General features: G+C 52.6%; 1 protein-coding gene across 2 annotated transcripts in view; it reads right to left on the bottom strand.

Moving 5' to 3' along the window:
* Window positions 1-13,707, bottom strand: part of SLCO3A1 (solute carrier organic anion transporter family member 3A1) — a 200,865-nt gene that overhangs the window by 144,559 nt on the left and 42,599 nt on the right. For both annotated transcript variants that reach the window (XM_045824914.1, XM_045824913.1), the window contains exon 2: window positions 7,457-7,922. In XM_045824914.1, the coding sequence (XP_045680870.1) occupies window positions 7,457-7,922 (466 nt within the window). The remainder of the gene's footprint in view (window positions 1-7,456; window positions 7,923-13,707) is intronic.

The raw sequence follows: 13,707 nt of genomic DNA, 5'->3' as shown, positions 1-13,707 counted from the left end.
GGACCCATGCTTCCAGCCTCATACAGTCCGCCTTTCTCATGGGCTAGCTGAGCCCTGCAGCACCTAGGCCTGCTGCCCCTGCGCGGCAGGTGGGGGCGAGGTCACGACACAAGGGCACTGGCAGTCAGGGCCGGCCCAGCCTCTTTTCCTGACACCCTGGGGCCTCGCTCATTTCTCTTCCAGAAGTCACAGCAAAGCCAAATGGCTGTTCTGCAGCTCCCACTGAATCTGCCCGAACTGACCCAAGCTCTTCAAGTTTTCAGCAAATGTGGACAAGGCTACAGCCACAAAGATGTTCTCATCACCCAAATGTCCAACAAGCAAATGCCAGCATTTCTAGATGAACAAAATCATATGCAATTATCTGAAAAAAAGTTTACAATATATCAATTCATAAAAACCACTAAGTAAAAAATATGCACAAAGGAAAAAGGGCTGGAATAAAACACATAATTAGTGACAGTATATACTATAGGGTACCTAGATTGTAAATTATTTAAATTTTCTTATGTTTTTGTTTTTTACAACTTTACTAAAATGAAAATACGTTCTTTTAAAAAATTGCACCAATATTCAAAAGCAATGTATCGGAACCCAGAAGGCCACGCAGTGTATCACACTGGGGCAATGGGCATGTCCTGGGGTGCCTCCAGATATAATGTGTAAACCAGGTAGCCTGCTGCCCGGGATAACACTAGCAGTTTGTGTATTTTGAGCTGAGCTGCAGGAAGTGGTCTGCAGGCAAAGGAGAGCCCTGCTGATTTAATTTAGAACTGAAGAGGTTGCTATTCTCAGATCTCCTAGATGGGTTTTCTCCCAGGCTGAAAATCAGGATCTAACTGCTCTTGTCAAAGACCTGCCTGCGTGTTTAAATAACTTCTTCCTGCCTTACTTTCTACTCCTGGAAATGGAGGTGACAGGAACATTAAGATGAACAGGACGGTGTTTAATGATCTTTACCACAGACAGGGTGTCTGATGTAAAAGACTCCTAGGCAAAAGCCTTGCAAGGTAGATCCCAGCCTTTGTTTTTCCTGATAAGGACACAGAGTCAGATCAACTGGAAATGTGTCCAAAACCCCAGTGGCAGGTCTGTAGAGGAGCCAGGATTTGAATCCCAAGGCTGTAAGGACTCCGGACCCCAAGTTTGGAGTCTTGTCCCAAGTCACCCAGGCAGGGAGCACAGCAGTGGTTCCATGAACCACGGGGCATGAATTACGAGCAGCTGAAAATGAATGAGAAGCACCTACCAGCCCGGGAAACCTGGAATCGCCAGATAAGAGCCACATGCACGTTGCCTAGCACGCTGCTAAAGCACACTGACAGTGGCATGTGACCAGCGGGGATGGAACACAGCCAGAACAAACTGACCGATTTTACAGTGTCATTAATTTTAGAAAAAAAATTAATGAGGGAAACTTCAATATCAATGAAGTTGCAAGAATATAATAAGCTATGCTTGCTCCCATGAGGGACAGCTTTTTAATTATTTTTTCAGATGAAATGCAGTCACCGTGTATTTGATCCATACCCAACCCACACTCTTTGGAGAGTTAAAACACATTTTACCCAATGTCAAGTTAAAATAAAAACTCATCAGTAGCAAAATAACTCTGGGCTCCCGGTGCTCTGAAGGGAAATTTGGTTCTCTCTGGTTGCTGGTTGGTATTATGGTGATGTTTGCCTTAAACACGCAATTGGCAGATGAATTCTGAGAATAATTCTCTTTGCATCATTAACTGGAACACAGAGGGTTCCACTAGGTGACAACAGGAGTAACAAAGAAAGCGTGACCCATCCACGTCTAATATATGTGTCTCCTGACTTGGAGCAATTGCTGTGTGTCTGGACATCTGCAAAGGTCCCATTCTTCCTGGGGAGGCAGACGGTCCCCACAGAAGACCCCCTCAAAGAGCTGCTCTCCTTTGGCCAGGTCCCATTCCACCTACAGCTCGCTCTCTCTCTCTGTCTCTACCTTTGCACATGCGTGTCAGTGTTGCACGTGTCAGTGTTGTACGTGTGTGTTATCCATGTACACTTGCCTTGCTCAAATCCTATCAGCATTTCCTGTTCTGTTAATCCTATTCTGCATTTTTAAAACATCATCCACATGTTATACAATTGCACAGAACTACACAGACATGCAGAGAGATATACAACTGAATGCACATAAAACTGCTGAAATCTGAATGAACTCCACGGATTACCAGGTATGGTTTCCCAGTTCTGATAGTGTACTAGGGTAATGCAGTATGTTACCACTGAGGGAAAGTCGATGAAGAGCACAGGGGACTTTTCTACATTTTTAAAAAAACTCGTGATTCTATAATCATTTCAAAATAGAAAGTAAAAAACACCCTGTATCCTCCAATAACTACTTGGATACCTTGAAAAACCTACCGACTGACTGACCAACGTGACAATGCAGCTTCTTACAGAAAAGTGACAACGAAAGAGACAGTTATCCTGGCTTGGTTTGGTCCTGGTCCCGTAGCCCCTGTTAAGGGCTGAATCGTGTCCCCTCAAAACTAACATGTTAATGCCCGAACCCTCAGAATGTAACTGCACCGTGTTTGGAAACGGGGCCTTAAAGAGGTAATGAAGATTAAATGAGGTCACGTGAATAGGTCCTACCCAATGCCACCGGTGTCCTTACGAGAAGAGGAACTGTGACACACGGCGGCGGCAGGGACACGTGCACACGGAGGGAAGGCCACACCCAGGTACGGGGAGGAGAGGGCCCTACCTGTGAGCCCAAGGGAGAGGCCTCAGAGGGACCCAGCACTACGGATGCCTTGATCTTGGACTTCCAGCCTCCAGAACGGTGAGAAATTCAGCGTCCACTGCTGGAACCACCCGGTCTTGGGGGTCCTGCGCTGGCAGCCCAGCACACCACAGCAGTCCCCACACTCAGTCCTCTGGCTTCTGTCCCCCGACAGCACGCTCCCCAGGCCTCGGCACCATTTTCAAGAGGGCAATGGTGGCTGAAGTGAGGCAGGAAACCATATCATCGAGGAACACAGGTCCTAGCACAGAGGTAAGTTTCGGGTGTTCTCTCCTACACTCGTGTGAGGTTGGTGCAGCCACGTGAGGAGTTATCAAAATACAGAAGAGGGATCATACTTTTCCAGGGTGGGCCCGGAGGACAGACCCAGAGCCAGCTGCAGGAAGTGGTAAGGAGACGGACTTCTAACACAACATAAACACAGTTTCCTAATGGCTCCCGTGTTCAGAAACAGAATGACCAGCCACGTGGGGTCCAATGCCCACAATTCTGGAGAGGGGAGCAGAACACGGAGCACGCCCGCTGCCCCCACAGGCCGCAGCTCTGATCTGTGCCCCTCTCCTCGAAGCCCTGGAGTCAGGGCGCAGCCTCTTTCTGGAACCCGGACCGGAGCTGTGAGCTGCAACCACACGCCTCCTCCCTCCCACTCCCCGCTCTCTGTCTGGCAGTGGCGCCCACTCTCTATTCCAACAGCACCTCTGCCCGCAGATCTGAGACACACTGCCCTCCTCCCAGCTTCTGGCTCCTGTAATGTCTATGGTCTGAGGTACTCAGGCTGTCTCATGGAATGCCCTGCCTTGCACCTAACCCTTTGGACCCATCCTCTGCCCCAGCCTTGCAAGAGGATTCAGACGCAGCTGGAAAGAAACGCCACTCCCGGACCGGGAGCCCAGCCGCATCCCGGAGCCCAGCCGCATCCCGGAGCCCAGCCCCACCGAGCTAGGTCATCTCAGGCAAGTTACCTAACCTCCCAGAAGCGTAGTTTACCCGTCCGCTTCATTTATAACAGCAAAAATTTGAAAAACCCATGTTTAACAGTACAGGCCATTAAATATTAAGGTATATGCTCATGAGGGAATAGTAAATATGCAGAAGTAACGTCAAAGAGCAATATTTAGTGACATGGAGAAACGCTCATGAAATATTAAGAGAAATAAAATTGCAAAGCACTGCTCCTTATAAACAATTTTTTCTAGAAAAGAACACGAGTGCACAAAAAAAGACTTCATACAATCACAAAGCTAAGAGTAATTATTTTCTAATTAATCTTTCTCTATACTTCCCAAGATGTCAACGGTGTTAATGCTTTTTAACTAGAAATAGTTATTTTCAAAATCTTTAACACTCCCATGTTGGCTTGTCCCTCCTCAAAGAAAAAGATCAGAACCAACCCACTGACTGAGCAGCCTACCAAAAGGGCACAGTGGGCCCGTGACATCAGCTGCCCGTTCTCGCCTGTAATTCCGTATGCCATGTTTTGAACTTGGAGGAACAGAGCGGCCAAGAAAACTGGGCTAAGGGAAGGTCACCAAATGGACTGGTGGCATGAGGAGACTCCCAAAGGGTCAATTCTTGGACCCACTCATCAAACAGCTTCTACTGCCACTCTGCCCAATGGTCCCTCTAGGAAGAATGTCTGTCACGTGTCACCCACGGGCCACTGTCTAGCCGTACCGTGAGGCTTGGCTCCACCACTGTGCTGTAGCAGAAAGTGTGCCAGCAGAGCCATGTCCCCACTCACTGGGTTTTGTCCCCTGGTAATGAGCTCCCTTGGCTCCCTCCCCACGCTGGGAAGCAGCAGCCACATAGCGGTGCCAGCCAGAGAAGCCCCTTTGAATGGCCCATCAAGGAATCTAGGAGTTGGCAGTGGCTTGGCCACAGAGGCCAAAGCAAATAGTCATTTCAGTGGAAAACATCAGCTCGACTCAATTCGTGTCACTTCCCCCGAGTCGGAGCGGGGTCAATGACAGGGCCACAGACGTGCAGCGGGCACCCACCCAGCGACCACCGTGCAAGCGGCTCGGGGGCAGGTCTCGTCACCAGTGACTAGCAGCCCAGGCTCTGCACGGCTTTCAGCCCCTTCCCTGCTGCCTTCCCCCGCAAAGGACCCGCCAGGAACGAGCTGTGTTTGACGCACGCCACATTTCTAATCCTCTCAGTCTCCAATCCGCACTCCAAATTTTTGGCGTATGACCAATTGGCTGGTCACGGGCCTCTCTATCTTAACCAGCTTTTCAGGAGCTGGAACCTGGAGGCACACTGCTATTCCACCCAATGGGTACACGTTTACATCTACACTCCCAGCACCAGTCCTTTCAGACTTTCCTCCTCTCTGCAGGGAGTTAAGAGGCCATAATTCACATTGATTCTGTTCGCTGGGCTCCCCCGAATACTTCCCAAAGCAAATTTAGTGGCTTCAGAAGTAGCTCCCTTTTACAGCAGATGAATGCTAAAATAGTCTCATGATCACTAACGCTTTTTTACGACCTGTACAATGAATGAATGAACCAGTTACGTTCTGCATACACTATGGCCTTCTTAAATTGCTCCTGGAGAATCCAAACCATGCACGGAATAAAAGGCCACCTAGTGAGGCCAGGCTGTGCAGTATGCTTGCTCTCTGCTGGCCCCTGAAAACACGGGCCCATGAAACCATCTAGGACGCACTCGGAGTGCCCATCTTCCTGGCTCTGTGCTGTCATGATTTGGAATTTGGCCAGATGGACCAGAGCTACCAAGATGTCCATGCTCCTTGCGAATAGCAGATGTTCTCTGACTGCTTAACCACCACAGAAGAAAAGGGTGTCCGAGGAGATACTTGGCTGAAACGTTCTTTGTAACAAAGACCCACTGCAAATCCCACAGATAAGAGCTCAGGACTGGAGAGGGCCCCTCTGCCCACGCCTCCACCTCCCACGCCAGAAACCAAAATGCCTCCTCATCCTCAAGCGTTGCACACACAAGCCAGGCCCCAGCCAGTGCAGGGAAATACCGCAGCCCACCTCGTCAGGGAAGACTTCCAGAAGCTGGTTCTGAGTCTGCCGCTCTGGGCGGGAAGCCCCAAGCAGAGGTGATTTAGCATTGCTATTGCTTGAGGAGAGATTCTGGGGAGACATTTTTCTACTTAATTCTATCATCGGAGACAAGAACTCAGCTTTTTACTCTCCAATTCCTTCTCTGTGCTCTGATTTATCTGCCGGCTGTTATCACTGCCAGAAAACATCTCTCCCAGATCCTAGGGTGACATTCATCAAGTCAGAGGCCAACTGTCTGGCTGGACTTCAGGAGACTATTTTGGATCCACACTGTGGCCCATGTCCTACTCTGCAACAGAGTCACATGGGTGGCTGTCACTCAAGCTTCAAAAGTAACAAAATGTAAATGATTTCCTTAGCCCTCCTCCCCCGCCACCACCCCGCTCCTGCTGTGCCCAGCTGCAGGCACAGTGTGGAAGCCCCTAACCACATGGGAGCAGGACTCGCCGTCTCGGGCCTGAGCAGTCTTCTCTTCTACTGTGGGTTCCATGGTCGGGTCATGACCAGGCTCACAGGTACCACCCTTCTGACCAGGGGCCTGTCCCCAGAGGGCAGAAACATACATCGGCAACATATTTGTTCAGCACAAGCATCTACTCCATCGCTGGGACGGGAGGGCACACAGGAAAACCAGGATTCAGGTGCGCGGTACCTCCAGGCCCTCCAGGCCCACAGAGCTCGGCCGAGCAGCGTATGCTGACAGCCTGGCAGATGGGAAGCTTTGCGTCAAATCCTGCTCAAATGCCGCGGTAACCGAAAGCTCCATGTTATAATGAACTTCGCATCTCAAAGCACCCAGCTTCCGCTGGGAACGGGAGTATTTTCAAAGCTTAGCGCTCGGTGACTGGGGATGTGTCATATAATCCAACAGCTTGTGGAAAGCAAAATTACACTTGGTAAACAAAGGGTGGAGATACCGGCCCGCCAGCCCTCACCATACAATCGCCCGTGCAGCAGGGCCCAGAAGCAGGGACTGGCAACCAAGGACTCCGTGCCACCGTGCAAACATCAGATGCCCCCATTCGCTGTGGGAACAATTTGCCGCTTAGATAGACATTTCTTAACCCCTATCTGCAAATGACTTCGGTCCTCCCAGCAGAAAGTACCAGGAACCCATACAATGTAAAATAATTTTAAAAACTCAAGACGTACCTTATTTCTTCCAAAATATCCAGTTCTAGCACATACCTCCATTACAGAAAAAAAACATTACTCGGAGTCATCAACTTTGAAAGATAGCAATGCCAACGTGCAGACCCCCACGTCCACGCACACAGAGGAGGGCAGATAAATGAGCATAAAACTCCTCCTGACCATGTCCTTCCCTCTTGAGGTCTGCTGATGCTCTAGCACAACAGAGCTCAAATTCTGCACAGTGAAATCACCTGGGGAGCTTTTTAAACATGCTTTATGGCCAGGTTGCACTCCAGACCAACTACACCAGATTTTCTTGGGGTGTAACTCAAGACATCAGCTTTTCAAAACCCCTCAGTTTTGAAGCAAAGTTTGAGAACCAGTGCTCTGGCAAAACACTAAGTTCCCGGGCTCACCTCTCCCTCCTTCGTCAACACACCCCGGTTACTAACACGGTGCAGACCCAAAGAGAACCACGCCCCCAGCTTCGGGGCCACCCCTACCTATATAGAGCGAGGAGTCCTTCCTCCGCACGTGGTCGTCGATATAGGAGACGCCCAGGGGCTGCACAGGGGTAGCACCGATGCCCAGGAGCACCTGGGCCCCAATCAGCAGCAGGTACATCATGTTGGTGGCAGTCCGGCTGCGGCAGATGAGGTCAGGGTCAGGACCCTGGTCGCCACCCGAGCCATTGGCGGCACAGACATCACGGCCCTCGGCGGCCCAGCGGATCTCGCCAGCCTCGTACTTGTACTGGTGGGTCAGGAACTCGGGCAAGGCGGACAGCAGTGCTCCCAGCGCCATGACGATGCCCCCACAGCCAATGAGGCGCGGCCGGTGCCCACGGGCCCCGAAGTAGCTCACGAAGAGGATGAGCGCCAGGTTCCCGATCTCGAAGCTGCTGGCAATCACGCCCACATCGGTGCTCTGCAGGTTGAACCTCCGCTCCAGGGTGGTCAGCACACTCACCTGCAGGTGCAAAACAGTATCTCAATGTCAGTCCCTGTGGACACCACGGAGGAAACCCCCTTCGGGCCTCCTGGCGCACCTAGCCCTCTCGCCCCTCCCACCTGGAGGTTTGTGCTACCTGTGCAGGGTGATGTAAATCTGAAAAATCAAAACAATGTTTACTTAGTATGGGAGGCCTAGTTACACAGTTAGAGAACTAACTTTCTCACTGGCAAAGAGGGTTTTCTTGGCCCCTTGCCGTCGTGAAAGTGGCAAGCACTCAGGAAGCACCATTTCCCCTCCCCCACAGCCATGTGGAGCCTGTGCATCCTGCAGGAGCACAGAAGTCCAGAAGTCGGCAGTTTCTACCTGCTCCCCACTACAGCTTATGTATTTGTGAAGCCTGCTCTGGGAGGGCAGGACCCAGGAAGCAGGGGCTTCTCCCCAGGAGGTCAGCATAACTGAAGAAAATAAATACAATAAAACAAAGCAAAAACCTGGATGGCAAAATGGACAAGCCAGATGTGAGCTCATTAATCATTAGCTCTTTGCTTTCTTCTGGAGAGTTCCAAACAATGTAGAGACGGTCCCCAAAGGCTGCCAGGTAAATGCATTCCTTATTGCTCTATGCCCCACCTAGGCCCCCGGATGGGATATTTTTATGACTTTCCCCACCTTTGTATTTTTGTCTGCCTTACATCTGCTTGCTTAACAAATATTTACTGAATATCTGCTATTGGTCTGAAAATGCCCTAGACACAAAAGACAAAGAACAAGGAAGACATGACACCTGGACTCGAGATGCCACCGAGCGGAAAGGTGCGCATGAACCCAACTGGAAACCGAGCAACTGGGTGTCAGAGTGAGGATGCAGACACCGCACTGGGGGCAGGGCCAAGAGGAGATGCTTCACTTTCGGGCTTCCTGAATGAAGAGAAAACGTGAACGGCCCTTCTCTCTCGCTGTCTGCAGGTTCTCACAGGTTCATGAGCAAGACGCAGCTCCTGTCACGGGAGGCCTCCCAGCCCCAGCTGGGTGGTGAAGACCTCTCCCCCCAAGGGGGCGGTGTGAGCAGTGTCAGCTGGCCCGACTTAATACCGGGAGGGAAAGTACTAGGAAGGTGCACTGGGGACAAAGCCTAAGGAGCCACAGGTGCCGCCCTGAAGAAATCAGGCCATCCCACGCAGATCACGGCCGGAGGAACACCTGGTCTGAATCCCACCCAGTAGTTCCTTTATCGGCTCTGGGACTTTGGTCAAGTTACTTAACCTGTTTACGCCATGAGTCCTATGAAGTGAGAGTAACACCTGCCTACCAGGATGGACGTGAAGATTAGAACTAAGGTGTGCACAGTCCCTCCGCACGGAGCAGCCTCTCTCCCCCTGGCAGGAGAGCCTGCGGAGGAGCAGCCAAGCAGAGGGGCGCGGGGCCAGGGCTCTGGGACCAGAAAGCCTAGGCCCACCCTGACTCTGCGACCTTGGACAAGACACCCCGTGCTTTCACCTTCCCATCTGTGAAATGGGGATAAGAATGCTACCTCTTAGGGCCGGTGTCAGGAGTCAAGAACATGTATGTGTAAGTGCCAGGTGAGGGCTAGCTGTAACCCTTATTTATCTGAGGTCATCAGGGAGCTTCAAAGGTTTTTCAAGCACAGGAGTGATACCAGGTACAACTCCCGTGGATAATGGAGGGTGGAAGAGTGAAGGAATGCCAGCAGAGAAAAAGGCTGGGCTGTAATTAAGAGAAGAAAAGACCTGAGTCAATACAGTGCGATGGAAATGAACAAAACAGTTTGAGCATGGCAGAGGCAAAATTGTATCTTTGGGGAGACTGGCTCTGTCAGCTCGTCGAGGCGGTGCTAAGGAAGGGGAGGAGGGGGAGTCCCATGGATCTAGCCTTCCTCCAGGTGTATAAACGCGTGCACTGTTGTCAACGCCCACGCACCCACAACCTCCCCAGTGCTCAGGCACACATGCCTGCGTGCATACACAATATACACGTGTGATGTTCTACGTGCCTTTAATATAAAAACAAACAGCAGCCCAAATGATTCTTAGCCTTACTCCCTATTCCACACATTTATTTAAACAGACTCCTTTAGCCCTGAGGCTCCCCTTGCACTTGGAAAGCACTGAAAATTTCAGATGCCTGGGCCCTCCCAGTTTCTGACCAATTAGTCTGGAAAAGCCCGGGCCCTGCGATTTCCTTGAAGACCTGCAGGTGGTTCTGCTGGCTGCGCGACGCCAACACCAGAACACACGTACTGTGGGGAGCCCTTCAGCACTGGCGCCGGAGGAGCTGGGCAGAGCGCTGTTCCAACACTGGCACAGGCCCCCCTCCGTGACCTACGAGGGGACGTCTGTACACCCCTCCAGCACCCGCACTCCGATTCTGATTCCCGTTCCCATTCTAACCCAGTCAAGGCCAGCTCACAACTCAGTCAGCCCCGCTTACATGGCCAGGTCACTATTTTCAAACACCAAGTATCTGCAATTGTCCAGAAAAGAAACTCATTAAAATGGCTTTCGAATACTCCCCCAAATGTTCTGAAAGGTCCGGGCGAGTGAAAACTCAGGCTTTATTTACACGCCCCTCTCCTTCGTAACACAAACGAGCCTGATGGCACGCGTGTCCCACCAGAGGCTACGTCAGGCAATGCAGTGCTGGGGGGAACCCCAAAGAAGGCAGCCTGACTGCCTGGGAGATGGGGGCCTCGCGGTTGCACCCAGGCCTTTGTGGCGAGTGTTGAGAGATGCCCGGAAAAGACCGGATGCAGAAACAGATAGGGACCCGTCGCGGCAGGGTCCCCTGGGTGCACTCGAGTCGCTTCGAGCAGTCCGGTGGGTCTGCAGCCTGGGGACCGCCACCACGAGCGAAGGGCAGTGCAAGTGGCAGGAAGGGTGGGCGGGTGGCGGAGGTCAGAGCAGCAGCCCTGCTCCATGCCTGCCACGAGGCTTACCGACATCCGCACTTGGCAGCGCATCGGGAACGTGACACCTGCCCCGTTTGAACAGGTGTGCCCTGTCATAAACTATCACGCAGGTATGGAGATTTACGATGACAGAGAAGGTGGATGGGATAGAGACCGTTGTCGGCAAAGGAAAAATAATCGGCGCTGTCAGAGGGAGCTGCTGATGCCCGCGCCTGCGGCTCCTGTCCTGCCTCAAACCTGCCCCCGGCAGGGCGACCCGCAGGGGCGGCAGGACGAAGCAGGGTCTTCACCTCCTCGACTCGGCCTCAGGGACACCCACCCGCAGCATGCTTTGTGGATCGATGGGATCACAGGCCAATGTCTTCGGTCACTTACAGCACGACTTCGAGAAGATGAACTAATTAAGCATGCATGGGCCACGAAACCCACTTGTGGCTTTCATGGGGCAGCGAACAACCCAGGCATGGGGAACGTGCGTGCTAAAGGGAGTGGCTGTCTTCACACAGTGCACAGCAGAACTGATGGAAAGCATCTTGACTGGAGACGGAGGAGACAGAACTCCAGGAGGAACACAGAAGAGGAAGCGTCCTCGCCTTGTGCCAAGGGAGTATGAAGTTATCATTAAAAGCATGCAGTATTTACCAGGTCCCTACTACCAGAATTCAAGAAAACACGAGCCTGCATTTCAAAATCTCCTGGAGCACCTGGTTAAAAAAATAGCTACCGATTCCCAAACCCTGCGATGAGGTCCAGGAGTCTGAGGTTTTAGAAAGCTCTTGGGTCTCTGATGCCCACCCGGGGCTGAGTACCGCACCACTGGCATTGCAGGGGTCCAAGATGTACTCACCACCCACCTAGAGCTGTGGTTCCCATCCGTTGGTGGCAGCAACGTCACCCGGAGGCCATCAGCCTGCTGGGCTCCAAGCTCAGAGCGTGTGACTCGGCGGGGCTGCAATGGGGCTGAGAACGCACGGGTCTACCAAGCTCGCAGGTGGGGCTGATCAGGGGGCCGGCGCTTTGAGAATGCTTCTCCCCTGGACTCCCCCACTACAGCAAACCCACCCTGCTCAGGATGAAAGAGCTTGTTTTTTAAAGCCAGATACAAGTCGCAAGCACCCCCTCATTTCCAGGCCACAGAGAAACACTCTCCTGTCTGGGAAAGGAGGGCTGCACTTTGGCAAGGCTCGCCTCTTCTGGGCTGAAGTACAGGCGGGCCAGCTGCAGAGACCATCAGCTCCTGCTGCCGCCCATGGCTCACGACAGGAGGCATCGGAGACCTTATTGGCCAGGTACAAATGAGCTCTGCTCACCTTCCCAAGGGTCCGGGTTATCAGGAATGCAGGAAGAAGCCAGGTTCTCCAGCGCAGTACCCAAAGCTTAACTGCTCCCATGAGCCCTCCTGCTTTCTTAGTCTGCCTTGCGCAGTGGGGCCTGCACCTGAACCGGAATCACCTGCGCTTGCCCACTCGCCACCCCACCCCACCCCACCCGGACGCTGACGCAATTAACCTGTGGGAGCTGGGCCCAAGCACGAGACGTTTCAAAGCTCCCCAGCTGACTCCAATGTGCAGTCAGGTCGGGGTGTGTGCGCGCAGACACCTGTGTGACCACACAGCGCTGTGAGAGGACGTCTCAGATGAAACGGCCTTAAAGGCATGCCGAGGGTCTGCCCTTGGTGCGAAGTCACTGGGGAGCCATGGGAGGTTCCCGAGCAGGAGCCGTCCACCAGCAACGCTATCCTGGCATTGCTGCCAAGTGCGGAGGGAGAAGAAGCTGCCCCGTTTCAACAGCGCTGGTGAGAAATGAGGCTTCAGCAGCGTGACGCTGGCGGAATGAACGTCCAAGAAGAGCGTCTGCATGGAGATGCCTTTACTGCTGCCCTGTGGGGCACGAGGACAGGCCCCAGCAGGCTGTCCCCGGGACCCAGAGGAAGCTGCAGCCTCAAACCACATGCCCCGCAGCACGGCCCGTGCCAGCCAGCAGGTGTGGAAGCAGCCCAGGGCGGGTAGACCCCAGGGAAGACTGAAGTCACACAAAGGACCCTGGGGTGGGGGGTGCTCTTTTTTTCTGTAAAGGGCCAGAGAGTTGACATTTTAGGCTTCTAGGCAACATGGCCTCAGCAGCAGCTACTCGACAGATCCTAGCACAAAGCAGCACCCACAGGCAATACACAAACGATGAGCATAGCTGGGTTCCAATCAAGTGTTACCGAGGAGGAGCAGTGGGCGGGCCTCGGCCCCAAGCTCTGTCAGTACAGCGTGGGGAATCACGGTATTCCTGTGTGTGTGCGTAATAAAAACATTGGTCATTGATAACGAGTCTGTGAAACACTCCTCTTGCCGACATAAAAGATGTCACAACTTTAATGCAAGTTTGTTGTTTTAACCCATAAAAGTAATCTGAGAGCTAACTTCGGCTTCCTCTCTGGGGGCCAAGGACCCGTCTCCTTGCGGCGAAGCAGGAAAGGGGCCTGGCCACTGAGGCCCGGGGAGTGCTGGCCCCGGCGACGCCGCGGCAGCAGTTCCACGCGTGAGGCAAAGCGTGTGGTTCTGCTTTCCACCCGAACAGCAGCGCCTTGGAGCGAGCGATTGAAGGCACAGGTGAAAGGGCACACACAAGGCATCCACTTGTGAGTCCAGAACCCGGTCGCAGGAGGTGAAGCACCTCCTGTCGTTGCCCTGGTGGCCAACAGATCACCAGCCTGGCTCACAGGTCGGCCAGGGAAGAGACACATGCAGTTAGTTGGTGGTGCTTTATTTCTGATGGGACGCTGGCCTGTATTACGACCACATGGTAGATATTGGGGTGTCATTTCTTTCTTTTTTTAAAAAGATTTTATTTATTTACTTTTAGAGAGAGGGGAAAGAGAGGGAG

The sequence above is a fragment of the Phyllostomus hastatus genome, unplaced genomic scaffold, assembly GCF_019186645.2.
Source record: "Phyllostomus hastatus isolate PE091 unplaced genomic scaffold, TTU_PhHast_1.1 phas_scaffold_555, whole genome shotgun sequence".
Lineage (NCBI taxonomy): Eukaryota > Metazoa > Chordata > Mammalia > Chiroptera > Phyllostomidae > Phyllostomus > Phyllostomus hastatus.
This window is presented reverse-complemented; position numbering and strand designations above follow the sequence as displayed.